Source organism: Salvelinus namaycush, chromosome 8, assembly GCF_016432855.1.
Source record: "Salvelinus namaycush isolate Seneca chromosome 8, SaNama_1.0, whole genome shotgun sequence".
Classification (NCBI taxonomy): Eukaryota; Metazoa; Chordata; class Actinopteri; order Salmoniformes; family Salmonidae; genus Salvelinus; species Salvelinus namaycush.
This window is the reverse complement of record NC_052314.1, coordinates 47,420,759-47,440,840: the sequence shown is the minus strand read 5'-3', so window position 1 is coordinate 47,440,840 and position 20,082 is coordinate 47,420,759. Positions and strand designations below refer to the sequence as shown.

Below are 20,082 nucleotides of genomic sequence, written 5' to 3'. Positions count from 1 at the left end.
AGATACCGTATTTTTTTTTTTTTTACTGCGCTGGTATCAGCAAGAAGTTATGAGTCCTCACTGTCCGAGAGCGAGTCAAGACCAAGTACAAATGTATCCGACACCGAGACAAGACCGAGACACTCAATATGTGATCTCGAAACTGAACTGTTAGTAGGTGCCAGTTGCACAGGTTTGTGTCAAGAACTGCAACGCTGCTGGGTTTTTCACACTAAACAGTTTCCCATGTGTATCAAGAATGGTCAACCACCCAATGGACATCCAGCCAACTTGACATAACTGTGGAAAGCATTGGAGTCCAACATGGGCCAGCATCCCTGTGGAACGCTTTCGACACTTTGTAAAGACAATGCCCCAACGAATTGAGGCTATTATGAGGGTGGGGTGGGGGGCTATGAGTCTATTCTTGATGTTTCGTACACTCAAGTCCCCTAAAATGGGGGGACTACATACATTGCTGTAATTTCTAAAAGGTTCAACTAATATGGATGGAAATACCCTCAATTAAAACTGACAGTCTGCACTTTAACATCATAAACATTGTATAATTTCAAAACAACAAAATGTGTCACTGTCCCAATACTTTTGGAGCTCACTGTAAGTAATGCCTGCCTTCAATTTAGGGTTTTAATTAAATAAAATGAGTGCCTGCTGGTCTAGCAGGTAACGCCACTGCCTGCACCACATATACACCACCCCAGTGTGGGTACGAATCCCAGCCCAATCGCTAGTCTCCCCACTCATTTAGTGCTGTTTCAGTCTGAATAAAATGAAAATAACAAAAGAATTATCAAATCAAATGTAAATCCCATCACCCACCTGGCAGGCATTTCAAAGTGGAGGATGTCCTTGACCTTGGAAAGCATGTACTTGTTCAACTCTTTGGGAAGGTTTCCGATGGACAGGAGCACATTCTTCACCTCCATGTATGAGGGGTTGCTGCTAAAGACGACGTCCGCGGCTGCTGCCCTCACATTCTTCTCGTAGACCCGGCGGTTCTGGTGGTACACTCGGTTCACCGTCTGCTTCACCTGAAATGGAGTGAGGCACGACAACAGTTTAAAAGATCAGTTTGGTGGCCAGGCTGGTCTAGCGCGGGCACACATCTATGATGTTGGCATAAGTTTGAACCCGACCTACTGCCCTTTAACACAACTTCTCTCTATAGTTCCGCACTGCTATCATCCTTTCAATAAAATCTGAAAATACACACATATACATACAGTCGTGGCCAAAAGTTTTGAGAATGACACAAATATTAATTTTCACAAAGTCTGCTGCCTCAGTTTGTATGATGGCAATTTGCATATACTCCAGAATGTTATGAAGAGTGATCAGATGAATTGCAATTAATTGCAAAGTCCCTCTTTGCCATGCAAATTAACTAAATCCTCCAAAAACATTTCCACTGCATTTCAACCCTGCCACAAAAGGACCAGCTGACATCATGTCAGTGATTCTCTCGTTAACACAGGTGTGAGTGTTGATGAGCACAAGGCTGAAGATCACTGTCATGCTGATTCAAATCAAATCAAATGTATTTATATAGCCCTTCTTACATCAGCTGATATCTCAAAGTGCTTTATAGAAACCCAGCCTAAAATCCCAAACAGCAAGCAATGCAGGTGTAAAAGCACGGTGGCCAGGAAAAACTCCCTAGAATGGCCAAAACCTAGGAAGAAACCTAGAAAGGAACCAGGCTATGAGGGGTGGCCAGTCCTCATGAGTTCAAATAACAGACTGGAAGCTTCAAAAGGAGGGTGGTGCTTGGAATCATTGTTCTTCCTCTCTCAATCATGGTTACCTGCAAGGAAACACGTGCCGTCATTGCTTTGCACAGAAAGGGCTTCACAGGCAAGGATATTGCTGCCAGTAAGATTGCAACCATTTGTCGGCACATCAAGAACTTCAAGGAGAGCGGTTCAATTGTTGTGAAGAAGGCTTCAGGGCGCCCAAGAAAGTCCAGCATGCACCAGGACAGTCTCCTAAAGTTGATTCAGCTGCGGGATCGGGGCACCACCAGTACAGAGCTTGCTCAGGAATGGCAGCAAGCAGGTGTGAGTGCATCTGCACGCACCGTGAGGCGAAGACTTTTGGAGGATGGCCTGGTGTCAAGAAGGGCAGCAAAGAAGCCACTTCTCTCCAGGACAAACATCAGGGAGACACTGATATTCTGCAAAAGGTACAGGGATTGGACTGCTGAGGACTGGGGTAAAGTCATTTTCTCTGATGAATCCCCTTTCCGATTGTTTGGGGCATCCGGAAAAAGCTTGTCCGGAGAAAACAAGGTGAGCGCTACCATCAGTCCTGTGTCATGTCAACAGCAAGAGGCGGGTGGACAAACAAAACCCCACAAATTCTGACAAACTCTAAGCATTGCAAGAATGGGCTGCCATCAGTCAGGATGTGGCCCAGAAGTTAATTGACAACATGCCAGGGCGGATTGCAGAGGTCTTGAAAAAGAAGGGTCAACACTGCAAATATTGACACTTTGCATCAACCTCAGGTAATTGTTAATAAAAGCCTTTGACACTTATGAAATGCTTGTAATTATACTTCAGTATTCCATAGTAACATCTGACAAAAATATCTAAAGACACTGAAGCAGGAAACTTTGTGAAAATTAATATTTGTGTCATTCTCAAAACTTTTGGCCACGACTGTACACACACAGTGCATTCGGAAAGTATTCAGACCCCTTGATTTTTCCCAGATTTTGTTACATTACAGCCTTACTCTAAAATGGATTTTTAAAAAGTTATAATTCTCAGCTATCTACACACAATACCCCATAACGACAAAGCAAAAACAGGTTTCGAAATGTTTGCAAATTTATTTAAAAAATGAGAAATACCTTATTTACTGTACATAAGTATTCAGACCATTTGCAATGAGACTCGCAATTGAGCTCAGGTGCATCGTTTCCATTAATCATCCTTGAGATGTTTCTACAACTTCACAACTTGATTGAGTCCACCTGTGGTAAATTCAACTGATTGGACCTGATTTGGAAAGGCCTGTCTATAGAAGGTCCCATAGTTGACAGTGCATGTCAGAGCAAAAACCAAGCCATGAGGTCGAAGGAATTGCCCGTGGAGCACCCAAACAGGATTGTGTCGAGGCACTGATTGGTGGAAGGGTACCAAAAAAATGTCTGCAGCACTGAAGGTCCCCAAGAACACAGTGGCCTCCATGCCTCCATTCTTAAACGGAAGAAGTTTAGAACCACCAAGACTCTTCCTAGAGCTGGTTGTCCGCCCAGCCAAACTTAGCAATTGTGGGAGAAGGGTCTTGGTCAGGGAGGTGACCAAGAACATGATGGTCAATCTGACAGGGCTCTACAGTTCCTCTGTGGAGATGGGAGAACCTTCCAGACCATCTCTGCAGCCCTCCACCAATCAGACCTTTATAGTAGAGTGGCCAGACGGAAGCCACTCCTCAGTAAAAGGCACATGACAGCCCGCTTGGAGTTGCCAAAAGGCACCCAAAGGACTCTCAGACCATGAGAAACAAGATTATCTGGTTTGATAAAACCAAGATTGAACTCTTCGGCCTGAATGCCAAGCATCACGTCTAGAGGAAAACTGGCACCATCCCTACGGTGAAGCATGGTGGTGGCAGCATCATGCTTTGGGGATGTTTTTCAGTGGCAGGGACTGAGAGACTAGTCAGGATCGAGTCAAAGATGAAAGGAGCAAAGTACAGAGATCCTTGATGAAAACCTTTCTCCAGAGCACTCAGGACCTCAGACTTGGGCAAAGGTTGACCCTCCAACAGGACAACCACTTGTTGTGTAAGCACACAGCCAAGACAACGCAGAAGTGGCTTCAGGACAAGCATCTGAATGTCCTTGAGTGCCCAGCCAGAGCCCAGACCCAATCGAACATCTCTGAGACCTGAAAATAGAGACCTGAAAATAGCTGTGCAACGATGCTCCCCATCCAACCTGACAGAGCTTGAGAGGATCTGCAGAGAAAAATGGGAGAAACTCCGCAAATACAGGTGTGCTAAGAGTCACACCCAAGAAGACTTACAGTTGAAGTCGGAAGTTTACATACACCTTAGCCAAATACATTTAAACTCAGTTTTTCACAATTCCTGACATTTAATCCTCGTAAAAATTCCCTGTCTTAGGTCAGTTAGGATCACCACTTTATTTTAAGAATGTGAAATGTCAGAATAATAGTAGAGATAATGATTTATTTCAGCTTTTATTTCTTTCATCACATTCCCAGTCGGTCAGAAGTTTACATGCACTCAATTAGTATTTGGTAGCATTGCCTTCAAATTGTTACACTAGGGTCCAATGTTTCAGGTAGCCTTCCACAAGCTTCCCACAATAAATTGGGTGAATTTTGTCCCATTCCTCCTGACAGAGCTGGTGTAACTGAGTCAGGTTTATAGGCCTCCTTGCTTGCACACGCTTTTTCAGGTCTGACCACAAATTTTCTACAGGATTGAGGTCAGGGCTTTGTGATGGCCACTCCAATACCTTGACTTTGCTGTCCTTAAGCCATTTTGCCACAACTTTGGAAGTATGCTTGGGGTCATTGTCCATTTGGAAGACCCATTTGCGACCAAGCTTTAACTTCCTGACTGATGTCTTGAGATGTTGCTTCAATATATCCACATTATTTTCCTCTCTCATGATGCCATTTCATTTGTGAATTGCACCAGTCCCTCCTGCAGCAAAGCACCCCCACAACATGATGCTGCCACCCCCGTGCTTCACGGTTGGGATGGTGTTCTTCGGCTTGCAAGTCTCCCCATTTTACCTCCAAACATAACAATGGTCATTATGGCCAAACAGTTCTATTTTTGTTTCATCAGACCGGAGGACATTTCTCCAAAAAGTAAGATCTTGGTCCCATGTGCAGTTGCAAACCGTAGTCTGACTTTTTTATTGCGGTTTTGGAGCAGCGGCTTCTTCCTTGCTGAGCAGCCTTTCAGGTTATGTCGATATATGACTCGTTTTCCTATGGATATAGATACTTTTGTATCTGTTTCCTCCAGCATCTTCACAAGGTCCTTTGCTGTTGTTCTGGGATTGATTTGCACTTTTTGCACCAAAGTACATTCATCTCTAGGAGACAGAACGTGTCTCCTTCCTGAGCGGTATGACGGCTGATTGGTCCCATGGTGTTTATACGTGCGTAATATTGTTTCTACAGATGAACATGGTACCTTCAGAGGTTGGAAATTGCTCCCAAGGATGAACCAGACTTAAGGAGGTCTACAATTTTTCTCTGAGGTCTTGGCTGATTTTTGTTGATTTTCCCATGATGTCAAGCAAAGAGGGACTGAGATTGAAGGTAGGCCTTGAAATACATCTACAGGTACACCTCCAATTGACTCAAATTATGTAAATTAGCCTATCAGAAGCTTCTATAGCCATTACATAATTTTCTGGAATTTTCCAAGCTGTTTAAAGGCACAGTGAATTGTAAGTGATGATATCTGTCTGTAAACAATTGTTGGGGAAATTACTTGTGTCATTCACAAAGATGTCCTAACCGACTTGCCAAAACTATAGTTTGTTAACAAGAAATTTGTGGAGTGACTCCAACCTCCAACTCCAACCTAAGTGTATTTTATTTTAGAATAAGGCTGTAGCGTAAAAAATGTGGGAATGTCAAGGGGTCTGAATACTTTCCGAATGCAGTGTACATACAACAGTATATACAGTGCATTTGGAAAGTATACAGACCCCTTGACTTTTTCCACTATTTGTTAAGTTACAGCAAGTGTCCACATACTTTTGGTACTCTCAGTGTATATCGAAATAAGATAAATATATCTAAATATATGGCTCTGGGAATGGCAATCCAGCTTCCCTCATGAATGGTTGTCTGGCTATTCCAATGGCCTCACCTCATCTGTGATGAGGGCGACGTCGTATCTCTGCAGGGCTGTGAGGGAGATGGTGCAGTATGCCCCGACCTCTGACTCAGCATATTTGGAAAACAGGGGAATGGCCTCAGGCAACAGGGAGTTCTTCAGCGCTAGCAGGTACATCTGAATGTCTGACTCCACCTGCGTACTGTCGGAACCTTCCAGAATCATCTTCTTCACCTCAACCACAGTCTGCGTTGGACATCGGACAAAAACACACACAATAAATCAGTTCCATTTAAGAAATTGTGACTTTCTTTGGTGCATTTCACAACGGGATCATAGAGGGATAATTTCTGTATATTTTCAAACTATCAGACACAGCTACCTCTCACTACAGTTTCACTTCACTATTCCAGTCTGGCATTCCAATAGTCACACTTGGCTCAGTTAAAAAAGTCAAATCAGTATTATCTTTGTTGAAGATGATTCAATTGCTTAAAAAGGGACATTTAAACACATTTTACTTCATATTCATCGAGACAATGCCTACTCATAGTTGGTTAAAATCATATGATGCACAACAAGATGACGTCATCGGAAACACTTATATTCATCCATCTTTTGAACTATGAAACATAGAAAAACGCCATTTTCACATTTGATGACGTTGGGGTGATGCTTGATATTATTAATATTTAGTAAAAAAGTATGTTTTAATCCCTTTAAGAATGAGTTTTGTACAACTCCCCTCATTACAGACACGGGCTAAACATATTTGATAACTTTACTCACTGGTAGCTCGCAACCTCCTTTTTGACAGAGTTTGTGCACAATGGCACCCATGATGATCACCACCGATTCTTTGATGTCTTTACTGCCAATCTTGCCCTTTGAAATGTCCTGAAAAACAATGTGTCATTATCATCATATGATTTATCATCATACAGTACCCCAAAAAACATGATTTTAAATAAAATTGCAATTTTGGAAGTCATTAGAGAGTAGGTACAAAATCTAAGGGAAGTAGAAACAACTGCCCCACAAATAATGTTATGTGTTATTTCCTTTAACGCAACACAGGACATAGTCAGACAGCCACAGAAATGCTACAATCAACAATGTCATGAAGGGTACATTGAGAGCGCTGGGCCGTGATCAGTATGGAGAAAACATTTTCAAACGGCAAGGTTGAAAAATATTTACAGTACCAGTCAAAAGTTTGGACACCTACTCATTCAATTTTTAAAAAACTACATTGTAGAATAATAGTGAAGACATCCCAACTCCGAAATTACATTATTCCATACATGTTGTAACCAAAAAAAAGTGTTAAACAAATCAAAACATATTTTACATTTAAGATTCTTCAAAGTATCCACCCTTTGCCTTGATGACAGCTTTGCACTGTGTGGCATTCTCTTAACCAGCTTCATGAGGTAGTAACCTGGAATGTATTACAATTAACAGGTGTGCCTTGTTAAAAGTTAATTTGTGGATTTTCTTTCCCTTCTTAATGTGTTTGAGCCAATCAGTTGTGTTGTGATAAGGTAGGGGTGGTATACAGAAGATAGCCCTATTTGGTAAAAGACCAAGTCCATATTATGGCAAGAACAGCTCAAATAAGCAAAGAGAAATGACAGTCCATCATTACTTTAAGACATGAAGGTCAGTCAATCAAGAACATTTCAAGAACTTTAAAAGTTTCTTCAAGTGCAGTCGCAAAAACCATCAAGCGCTATGATGAAACTGGCTCTCATGAGGATTGCCACAGGAAATGAAGACCCAGAGTTACCTCTGCTGCAGAGGATAAATTCCTTAGTGTTACCAGCCTCAGAAATTGCAACCCAAATAAATGCTTCACAGAGTTCAAGTAACAGACACATCAACATCAACCGTTCAGAGGAGAGTGAGTGAATCAGGCCTTCATGGTTGAATTGCTGCAAAGAAACCACTACTAAAGAACACCAATAAGAAGAAAATACTTGCTTGGGACAAGAAACACAAGCAATGGACATTAGACTTGTGGAAATCTGTCCTTTGGTCTGATGATTCCAAATTTGAGATTTTGGTTCCAACCGCTGTGTCTTTGTGAGACACCGAGTAAGTGAATGGATGATCTTCGCATGTGTAGTTCTCACAGTGAAGCGTGGAGGAGGTGGTGTGATGTGTGGGGGTGCTTTGTTGGTGACACTGTCGGTGATTTAGTTAGAATTCAAGGCGCACTTAACCAGCATGGCTACCACAGCATTCTGCAGCGATATGCCATCCCACCTCATTTGCGCCTAGTGGGACTCTCATTTGTTTTTCAACAGGACAATGACCCAACACACCTCCAGGCTGTGTAAGGGCTATTTGATCAAGAAGGAGAGTGATGGAGTGCTGCATCAGATAACCTGGCCTCCACAATCACCCGACCTCAACCCAAGTGCTCAGCATTTGTGGGAACTCCTTCAAGACCGTCGGAAAAGCATTCCAGGTGAAGCTGGTTGAGAGAATGCCAAGAGTGTGCAAAGCTGTCATCAAGGCAAAGGGTGGCTACTTTGAAGAATCTCAAATATAAAATAGATTTTGATTTGTTTAACACTTTTTTGGTTACTACATGATTCCATATGTGTAATTTTAGTTTCGATGTCTTCACTATTAATCAACAATGTAGAAAATAGTCAAAATAAAGAAAAACCCTTGAAGTAGTAGGTGTCCAAACATTTGACTGGTACTGTATATATAATAAATAAATGTACCAACATTTTCACTTGACCCCCCCCTCCTTCTAGCTCTGACTCTATTGATAGCTACATTATTGAGGAAATATTTACTTTCTATGCCTGTGATATGTGGTTGTCCCACCTAGCTATCTTAAGATGAATGCACTAACTGTAGGTCGCTCTGGATAAGAGCATCTGCTAAATGACTAAAATGTAAAGTTGTAAAACATTGTGCTAATGTTCTTACTGAATATTGCCCTGATGATGAACAAAGTACCAGTCTTTCAAACCAGAAAAAAATGGATATGTAAAAAACACAGTAAGTCAATGATTTTCACTGGGAGCCGTGCGTTGGGGGAGGGTACAGTGTTGTGTTGCGCTGTCCATCAGAAGTCACAATGATGCATTTTGGGGCTCCCGAGTGGCGCAGAGGTCTAAGGCACTGCATCTCAGTGCAAGATGCATCACTGCAGTCCCTGGTTCCTATCTAGGCTGCATCACATCCGGCCGTGATTGGGAGTCCCATAGGGCGGCGCACAATTGGCCCATTGTCTGGGTTTGGCTGGGGTAGGCCGTCATTGTAAATAAGAATTAGTTCTTAACTGACTTGGGGGGGGGGGTCAAGTGCAAGTGTTAGTACATTTATTTAAATAAATAAAAAAATCTGTCTAACCAATTGAAAACATTGAACTGACTTTTTACCAAACTATTTCTCCCCATCCTGCTGTGTTGGACATGATTTTAATTTATTTTGATTTGAAGGCACCCTAAGATGTAGAGTTTGAGCAAGAGGCAGCCATTGGCCACTCACCACCAAAGCCTGGAGCATTCTCTCGTTGGGGTGCGAGGCAAAGCCACAGGCATACAGGAACCTCTCCTGCAGTACCAGGCCTTTGGGGTCGGCAAAGTTGAGGAACTGCAGCATGGCGTCCAAGGAGTCGGGCGTCTGGGACGAGGTCACGGCGTCCACCACCTGAGGTCTGCAGACCCCAAGAGAGTTGGAGAGAGGCGGTGAGTCAGAAGTCATATCTAAAATGGCACCATATTCCCTATATAGTTAACTATGTGGCTCTGGCCAAAAGAAACATGGAGCGAGAGACAGACAGCAAGGAAACGGGGTGAGTAGTCTCTACATCTCATAAGAAAGCATCAAAGCCTGAGAGAGAGAAAAAAAGACACATACAGAAAAAGAGGAGAAAATGAGAGATCGAGAAGAGAACGAGCGATAGAAGAGAAGTGAAAATAAAGAGAAGAAAAAGGGAATGAAGCGGGAAAGGCAAAAAGAGAAAAAAAGAGGAGAGCTAGAGAAAGAGGCAGACAGGAAGAGAATGAAAAGGAGGGCGAGAGAGACAGAGAGGTGGGAAAGTGCTAGGGATTACAGGGCAGTCTTGCTGGAGCGCCTCAGCACTTGGAGGATCTCGTCCTTGGAGGCTTTCCTTATGCTCTGGATGAGAGCCAGGAAGCTTCGGGGAGCGATGGCCTTAGACAAGCTATCTGGTTCAAACTGCTTCTGGACTGCTTGCCAGTGCTCAAACAGCTAGTGGGACGGGCAGAGAAAAGGAAAAGAAAAATAGTAATGTCTTAATTAAATGTTTGGTCGGCAAGGACATGTATCGACAGTGTGGTATAGTGTTGGTAAATGCAGACTACTAATAAGGGCAGCTTTTCACACTATTGTAACACCCCGTACTCTGATAATTTAATTCTAGCACCATTCCAGCAATCAACCAGGCCAGCATAGTTTTGACCTGCTCTGCCCTTTTTAATTATTCTTTAGCAAAGAGTAATTTTTTAAGCATTTGTTTTGGCACTCAATACCATCAATGTAAAAGCTGAATTGAAGATAGGTTATATTGGAACCTTTCAGAGGAAAAAGTCAGTGTCCAAGGTTGACAACAACCTGAAGCAATTTCTTTGCTTTATTGCTTCTCACAACCACTCACCGATTGACAGCCCTTGCATTGGGATTTGACCTTCTCAGCTGCCACACCAACAGCAAACAATTTCTCATCAAGTGATTTGACAACACTGGCGACATTCTTCCCCGCAGCCTCAAACAGCCCAGTCTCAATTGCTACCAGCGTCAAGCTTTGCCTGAGGACAACATAAACGAACAAATCCATCCATCAGTTTCTGTTCCTTGCTATTGATGTTCTCAGAAAGCCTATTCAATCAATAAGTGAAAAAACAACATTACTTTCACAATGAAAAATGCATGTGTTGAATTAATGTAGTAAACAAAAGAAGAAGAAAATAACCTATTGCCTCAGTTTACAGGATATTTCTTTCACCATTAACATTCCATTTGACTCCCTTGTGTCTTATTTTTCTTAAAACTGCATTGTTGGTTAAGGACTTGTAAGTGAGAATTTCATGGTAAGGTCTACAACTGTTGTATTCGGCACATGTGACAAATAACATTTGATTTGTGCCAACCTTACCTGGACACTATTTTAGCAGCGGTGGTGCGGCGTGCATTGACTGCTAAAATGTGAGTCTCCTTGGCTATGGCTGACTTAATGAAGCCATCCTCCAGGGTGAAAACAGTGACAGAGCTGGACTCCCCACTCACGCCCAGGACCTGAATGTAGGTGGTGAAGCCGGTCTCTGCGGTCTTGCAGGTCTCCAAAGCCTTGGTCCTTGTCACCTGGCCCTGGGCAGCCTTATACTCTACCGTACACCTCCCGGACACGTCATTCTGTTCCCAGACCAGACAGATCAGTCAGCCAACCAAATACTCATACAGAAAACCATTGAAAAACAGTTTTAAGCAATTGTTTGAATGATTTACATTGAGAATTCATTGCAAACTTACAACTGTGCTTTTGGTCAAATTGTATTTTACAGTGCATTATTTATTTATTTATTTTAATTTTTTATGACATGATAAAATGGCAATTACATGAGTATCCACTTATAATTACTTTTTTGGTTTCTCTAGGAATCATTGAAACAAAAATCATAAATAAAATCAATTTGGTGGTTACCAATTGAGTTTGTTAAAAATTACTCAAAAGTAATTTCTCTTAGTAAGTGCCTGCTAAAATAGGACTGTAGAGTAAAACATTTGAATGTTTCCATGATTACCTGTAACTGTATATGTATTGGATCTCATTTACCTCTATGACCTTCCCAGATCTGCATTGCACCTGTAGCAGGCTGGCCACACCCCTCTTCAAGTTCTTAATGGAAGCAGGCTCCGCCTTATAGCAGTAAAAGCTGCTCACCTGAAACAGAGGAATGGAACAACAAACAAGTCAATACGATACGAAAGTGACTTCTTATTTGCTGAAAGTGTGCATAGTAACAATGCACTAGAGTCAAATGACAGGGAACAGTGAAATTAACTGTAGTTTTCTCAGATTAACATTATCTAAGTGCCTCAGATAATGATGAGATGTCAACAAATGGAAAAGGGTCTGACTACATAGGGTCTGACTGTGAACTTCATCTTGAGGGTGTTCCTTGCGAGGGAGTTCCTTTTTTCTTGGCAAGGTATGCACATGGCATGAGCAGGGGCCAATATGAGTGCCATTTTCTTGTCAAGGAATGCCCACGGCAAGGAACGCAACCCAAGACAAATTCTACAGTCAGACACTATCAACCAATCTCTTGTTCACTTTCCCAGCATATTCAACTCAGGGCATCATACTGTAAATCACACTTTGAGGCTTAGATTAAATGACTAGATTGATTAGGCTTTATTTACTATATTTGTTAAAGACTATAACCTTCTTTAACCTTATTTGTCCATATTCAGCCTTTATCAACTCAAGAGATAGAAAGCTTTATTTGAAAAACCATGTCTAACATTGCAGAGATTGCAGAAAAATACAATACAGAAGTACAAAGGTTGCAGACAATAGATCACATTGTAGTAAAAACAAACACGTCACCCTAAGGTCACCATTATCACAAAAGTTTCAAAATCTTGTCACTCGTTCATTATCTTACACTCACCGGACAGTTTATTAGGTACACCACCCTGTTCACGAAAATGGATGGCTCCTACAGACAGTGAGTCACGTGGCTTGTAATATGAAGCGGGCAGACAGGCGTCAAGGCATTCAGTTACTGTTCGATTGAACATTAGAATAGGCAAAACAAGTGACCTAAGCATCTTTGAGCATGGTATTCTGGGTTTTTCACGCACGACTGTCTAGGTTTACAGAGAATGGTGCGACAAACAAAAACATCCAGTCAACGGCAGTCCTGTGGGCGAAAACAGCTTGTTGATGAGAATGGGCCAAGGAGAATGGCATGAATCATGCAAGCTAACAAACGTCAAATCTGCATCAACTGTGTGATGCCATCTCGTCAGCATGTGAAACGCAAAGGGGGGGATCCAACTCGGTAGTAGATGGGTGTATCTAATAAACTGTCTGGTGAGTGCATGTAATCACTTATTATAGTTTGTAATACTATGAGATACATTTAGTTTCAATATGTACAGTCCAGTGCTAAATTGTTACTATTTTCATAACAGATTTAGCTTATCACAATGCATTCAACAGGACATTTACTGATCAACTGGTTCACCTATGCACCTCACCCTGTCTGTGTCATCAAGGAACGGGACCCCTTTGCCACGCCAATGCCCCCACACTTATCTCCCGTGGGATCTGATAACCGGACGGCCGGCAATCTGAAGGATTGACCTTTGCACATACACACCATCTGTCTGGTATTTCCCCTTCCAGCGTCACCACACTAACACATTGCCATTTACTGCTCCATTAATAGTCCTCGGAAATATGGATGTCGTCAAGGATGCTCCGGAAATGGCTCCCATGCTAGATTAAGTATTTCTTATCTTAACTGATTGTAGTAAAAGTGATGGTTGATATAGAAATACATGTAAAATTGCACAATACTTTTATGACCATTGACCTATGAAGACATAACAACAAAAGTACTACAATGATAGAAAAATAGATATTTGTAGTATATCTAGTATACTTCTGGTAATAATTAAACACCCTACTACCTACACATTTTACTACATCTACCTATGGCAGATAATCTCCACTACAGTATACCCAAAGTACATTCATGTTCCTAGTAACTGCCTTAAATTCAATCAATCATTTTGCATCGATAAAAACATACAGTAACACTTTACTTAGCGCCTGCAGGTATAATGCATTATGATCAGTTCTAATTATTTTTTAGACCTGTTATGAGCATGAATGAGCCCCTTTATAATGTCTAATAACTGTTTGTTTCCATAGATACAAACCAACATCCACAGCTCTTACCTTTCCGTTTTTCAGGTGCACCATGAACGGCCTTTCCAGTGCTGCCAGCTTCTTCTCTCCGAGAAGGCTTTGCGTTGTTGCGCCCTGGAATATGTTCTTCTTGGCTGAGCGTGGGGCCACATTTTTTATCTTCACATTTGAGATCTGTGGATGGGAATGGAAGAGCTTGTTAGATGATCTGGAGGACAAGGAGGAGGAGGACATAGTCATGTTAAGAAAAAAGGAGGAATTTATAACATGGATACATGTTCCTCAACGGGCAGAAGAAAAGTTAGTGACTAAAAAGCTTAGGACATTTCAAGCAGCTCAATATCAATATTCTCCAAAGAATACAACCAGAGTGGAAGGTATAGACTTCAAATAGTATTTGAAATCTTTAAAAAAAAATGTCAGTGTTTGGTTTAGCCTGTCTGGAATTCCAGGCAGGCATGTTGGCACTTTTGAGATGACTGCTTTTGGGCCAGGCACGTACAATTAAGCACAACTTAAGTGTAACAGAATTCAAATACTATTTGAACCCAGGCCTTTTTAAATATAATTTAAAAAACAGACTCCCTGAGGGGCCTGTCTGAGAACTTAAGTACTATTTTTACACAATCAGACCAGGCATTTTTTCTATTTGTGCCAATTACAGGGGACATTAAGAACCTCTTTCCCAGGACCACTTTCCCAGGACCACTTTCCCAGGATCATATCAATATGTGGTTGAGTTTCCTTTCCTTTCACATTGTAAACAATATTTTGCATGTATAAACTCCAACATGTACCCTCCCAAAACAAGAGGTGTTTTCCCCAAAAATATTTAATATCCCAGGGAAACATGTAACCAGGTTTGACAAAAACTGTCTCTGTCTGACCCTGAATGAATCTTAAATCAACCCCTATCCCCTACTCACTGCCTTCTCTGCGTTTGTGTAGATCTGAAAAGACTGGATAGGTCTAAGTGTTATAGTGAAAATTCCAACTAGGCTATCATTTGGCGAGGTAGGGTTACTGCCATAAAGCAGTTACACATATCCAATACTCTCAGATCTATATATGGTCTAGGGGCTGGGGTTTTAGCGGTGGATTTGGGATTCAGGTTAATCTATCCAACATACATTTAAGTCATTTAGCAGACATTCTTATCCAGAGCGACCTACAGTTAGTGCAGTGGTCGCCAACCGGTTGATCGCGATCAATCTTCAAGGCATTCCATGTCATTCACCAAATATTTATGTAGAAAAGCCAACGAACAATAAAGGCTTGCGCTCCTTTTTAAAAATCGTGTTGCGCTGTTGCCGGTAGGTGCACTTGATTCAAAAGTCCTGCACACCGAGTAGCAAAGTGTTCCCATGAGACAAACTCCGCCTACCTGGCAAATCTGTGACTAAATCGAGTGCACCTACTGCGCTGCCCAATCGGATAGCTCAAATCACAGTGGCTACAGAGCTTCCATGACCATGGCCACAGCCACGTTTAATAGGCTACTAGCCTATGTAAGATTTAATAACTTTTAAAACCATGACCACAGAGAGACTCAACGAATACAGCTGTTTTTATAAGTGAGTTCATGTTCAAGTTTATATTCAGCACTGTCACTGTTTTTATTCAACACTATTACAAAACGCGCTTCTCCGTACTTCCGCTCGGGCTGCAGCTGCAATGAATGAGTAGCCAAGTATCGATAGCCCTGCGTTTTATTATTATTAGCAGCTCGTCGTGTCGATTTTAATATTAAGGAATATTTAACTTTCTCTGGTCATAGGAACAACATGAATTTGTGCATGAGGCAGATGCGGTGCGACTCGAGTTTCGCCATCAGGTGGAAGACGGTGTCCCCTCTCTCTGGTCAGTCTCACTGCAGGAAAGGAAGGAGAGCAGGGACCGTGAGAGGCGGTTGGGAAAAATCGTTTTGAACTCGGAATTCCAAGTCGGAAACCCGGGCATCTTTCTAGAGCTCCGACTTTTCGACCTGAAGATCACTGACGTCGTGATTTGATCTCGTTGACCATCAGATGCAGGTACCATCAGTCCAGTACATTTTCCCTCAATGTAGCTATCAGCAAAGTCAGGGTCAGGGTGAGGAGGTGGTGCTGTGCGATTATTTACCACCAGTTGTATGAGCTGGTCGTCCTTGCTGCTGGGGTCTCTCCACACTAAATTGACATTCACGTCACTGGAGATCCTATAGCCGGCACTGCCATCTTTTGACCCCTTGGCCCTGTCCACCAGCACCTCCGTGGTGTAGCTGAATTTGTACAACCGGTCATTGTTCAGCCTGGGTCCAGCAGCACCAGCACCTGAAACAACAAGAGGGGGCATGCTGGAATCACAGATTAATATCAAAACTCACAGTGATATGAGTGACTTAGGGCAGGGGTTCTCAGTCTGTTTTCTTTTTGAGCCCCACTAGGCCTTTTCAAACTGCATTCTCTTAGCCCAGGGCTATCCTTAACCCTGGGTTAAAATTAGCCCAGGGCCAGTTTAACATCCTTTTACACAAGCATTTGTTAACCCTGACTAGTTGAAACCAACTGTCACTTTTCTGGAGTAGAATATTCCTGTGTCACTTTTCTGGAGTCAATTGGGTGACAACCCAGGGTGTTTGCACTAGGCTAAGAGCAGTTGGAACATGGCTACTGAGACCCTGAGGACCCCAAAGGATTGGGAGTCACTTAGACCAGGTGTTTCTCTATATAAATATCAAGGTCTTTCATCAGTAACTGCACAATGTCAGTAAGCTGATTAACACTAAAGGGCCCTCACTGCTGAGTGAGATGTCTGTCAAAACAACTCCTAAACAAAATAGTTGGTATATACCATTAAGCAGTGATTGAATGAAGGTATTTTCCTCAGCAGTCAATTACTTCCCTTTGTATGTCAATCATTACAAAAAAGGCTTGAGTTCAGATTGGAGGAATGAATTACTCTGTTAGATTTGTAATGTCTTGGCTAGGCAACAATTAACCGTTTAACCATTACACACGTTACCTAGTCCCCTGGCTAATTGCGACTGGTTCGACAGAGAAAGATCAGGCAGGTGGATGAGACTGTGACACATGTAAAACTATGTGTAGCTTTGGGCAAAATACTTCCAAAAATCTTATCCTCTGTAGCAGATTATTTAAAACAGACAGTAATATGTATACATCCTGGATTCAGAAGGTGAGAAGGTGAGCCCTTCATGGTGGTGCAATTGCAGCTTGTAATATTGTGTCATTATTACGAGAACCCTTGTAAACTAAACCTACGATGGTCTACGTTTCTGATGGACACAATCAACACTGGAGACAGTGAACGTTGTGGGTGGACTACTAAAGTTCTCTATTGCTCTAATACAGTGTATCATTCCAAAAGAAGTGACATTAGGCCACGAGTCAAGACTGACGTGTCACTTTCGAGTTGCTTCACCAAGTGCTGAATCAAACATACAAAATCTGTCACAGACAGCTGTATTCATCCACTTTGTCAACTGCCTCAGTTTCTACTGACCAAGTTGAACATGAAATAATTTAATTCATATCGCCTATGATGAATAGATATGGCACTCAAAAAAACTACTTTACCACCACCAACTACAGTAATATCCACAATATCTACCCTGCAGGTTGCCTCAAATGTTTAGGGGACTAATTACTATTGGTTGTGTATTTAAATGTTTATTTAACTAGGCAAGTCAGTTATGAAACAAATTCTTATTTACAACGACCTACCCCGGCCAAATCTTAACAACGCTGGGCCAATTGTGCGCCGCCCTATGGGACTCCCAATCACGGCCGCTTGTGATACAACCTGGAATCGAACCAGAGTCTGTAGTGATTCCTCTAGCACTGAGATGCAGCGCCTTAGACCACTGCGCCACTCAGGAGCCCACATTACATCACCAGGAAACTCTATTTAACTATTGAATTTAGGAACAAACATGTTTTGTGAATTTGTCCATCTCCAGCGAAAGTGATTTGTTGGTTTCTTGGCTGTTGCAAGACCATTCAAAGGTTTTATGACAGAAGTTCCAAGGTCACTGACTGTAGGCCTAGAGCCCAACTCCTAAAATACTCTCTAACCAAATCACAAACCAACACAATATAAAACAACATATTCATCACACATATCGGTACATGAAAAAACCCAATAACTCACCTCTATTAGAAGCAGAAAATGAAGATGTCATGCAGAGCAAAAGCACAAAGAGAGCTAACATTTTGCACTAAATTAGGAGCAAGAAGGTGATTGCAGGTAAAAGTTTACGGAATAGGCGCTCACAGGCCAGAAAGAAAGGCTCAGCTACCCGAAGCTACTCAAATTATGTTAAACGATGTGGAGGGCAGAATCCAAACTCCACGCTCAAGAACTAAGTACGAGATAAAGAGCAAATCATTAACTTGTAGAGCTGAGTTTTGACAATCCCTTCAAATATCGATAAGTGCAATGCCCACTGTCGCCGGGGGATACGGGAGCAGTTAATTTACGTTACGACACCCAATGATCGGATGATAGGCTTATCAACAGCGCATGCACAAATGCGAATTGATATCTTATATATGTTTCGTCCTCAAGCAGTAGCCCATCATGATAAAATCAGCAAGACAATTACATTTAGGCTAAAACAGTAGTTTCACAGCAGTAGCGATACTTCCGAATTCTGCCCAACTTTAAGAAACAAGTTTAAAACAATAAAACTCTACATTTACAACGTACGTCTAAAGGGGTTAAAACAATGGTGACATTTACCCCTCGGTAGTGAGACGGCGTCAATTTGAGATTGAACCTTTCACCTCATTTTGCATGTCGGTAATAAACAGATTGACATTGTTGCACACACGGTTGAAGGAAATTGACTATACACGTCACACTATAACGGCCAGCATATGAGCCAATGGTAAGTATTTGGCTTTCTGCCGTGTTTGTGTGCGGTTTGGGGGAATTTGTAAGCACCAACTTGAGGTCAGTTTTGCGTTTCCCCACTCTAATGGTAAGGATGGATGTGGGGACATGTGGGGAGGGGACGCGGACTGATCCGTGACCTGTGACCCCCCATTCCCATCAGGGACAAATTTATCTGGGTTTACATTATAGATGATTCATATCTTTGATTACATTGCGAGTGAAAGGGAAATAACAGTTCTAGAATGTATCAAGCAGTGAAGTAATTTCCTTGACAGTGAAGTCGTTCTTATAATAGTCTTTATTGGAGAATCCTATCTATCTGTATTTTTAGTAGCTCATATTCTTCTACTGATTAACCATATACAAAGTATCTCACACTTCGGAAAGGAATATGGAGGCCTCCTTTCAAGGTGATACTTCTCTGATTAGATCAACTCTGTCATCAGCGACAACACCACAATGATTAAATTAGATTTTGCATGCAGCCCTACTTCATCGATGTCTGGATGAATGTAATTTTGAGTGATTTCCAATCAATCTATTGTATTCATTAATAGGCATTCATCGGTTCACTTTATTTTTTCATGCATTTGGGGAAAAATTGAGATATATACAGAGATATTGAGTCAGATCATATTGTCTTTATAGTCTTTCAGATGATGTTATTCTTTTGTTCTGATCAATTGTCAGTCTAGAAATACTGGTAGTGGTGCAGTATGTGGTAACACTTAATTTACATTGCCATTATTACTGTGTGACTACTTATGTAATTGCAGTGGAAAAAGTATTGTTGTAACTAATGATTACACTGTAGCAATAACCCTAACCTTAACCTTAACCCTACCCCTAACCTTACCCATAACCCAAAGTAACCCTAAGTAGAGCGTAATAATGAGTAATTAACCATACTCATTAGACTGTAATGACATAAAACAAATGACACAGTAATAAGGGCACTATAGCGAGTAAAACTAGAAGACATTAATCAAGTCTGAGTATTTTTTGTTGTCTATCACAATTTCAAGTCCCATTTTAACTTCCTTTCCAACTCAATCAAACACTCATTCAAAATCTAATTCAAACCAAATCAGAACAGAATGACTACCAATTGCTGAGTAAGACATGTATTGAGATGCACAGGAGGGGTACATTCATAAGGGCACAACATTCAGAGTGTTGCAGATAGAAATAAAATCACTAGAGCTGATACAATAACCTATTCAACATGACAGACAATGGTATCTATTCTACATCATACATTTCTATCTGAACGTTCAGTGACGTTGCAACTTCCTGAACCAGCCCCAGGTGTATTGCCAGAGTGGTGTTTTAAGTCACGAGTGAGCCAGGTGCCTGCTGGGTATAGTTGGGCCATTCGGCCTGGAACACTTCAGGTTGTGTGTGAGGCATCAGGG

The 20,082-nt window shown here is 41.7% G+C and overlaps 1 protein-coding gene across 1 annotated transcript in view; it reads right to left on the bottom strand.

Moving 5' to 3' along the window:
- The window catches only part of LOC120052757 (microsomal triglyceride transfer protein-like), a 47,011-nt gene extending 28,893 nt beyond the window's left edge, over positions 1–18,118 (bottom strand). The window contains exons 1-11 of the mRNA XM_038999853.1: positions 17,921–18,118; positions 15,890–16,080; positions 13,799–13,942; positions 11,660–11,767; positions 10,982–11,238; positions 10,484–10,634; positions 9,920–10,077; positions 9,352–9,520; positions 6,628–6,735; positions 5,872–6,084; positions 820–1,031 (exon numbers count right to left, since the gene is read on the bottom strand). Coding sequence (XP_038855781.1) covers positions 820–1,031; positions 5,872–6,084; positions 6,628–6,735; positions 9,352–9,520; positions 9,920–10,077; positions 10,484–10,634; positions 10,982–11,238; positions 11,660–11,767; positions 13,799–13,942; positions 15,890–16,080; positions 17,921–17,981 — 1,772 coding nt within the window. The 5' untranslated portion in view covers positions 17,982–18,118. The remainder of the gene's footprint in view (positions 1–819; positions 1,032–5,871; positions 6,085–6,627; positions 6,736–9,351; positions 9,521–9,919; positions 10,078–10,483; positions 10,635–10,981; positions 11,239–11,659; positions 11,768–13,798; positions 13,943–15,889; positions 16,081–17,920) is intronic.
- Positions 18,119–20,082: the final 1,964 nt, after the last annotated feature.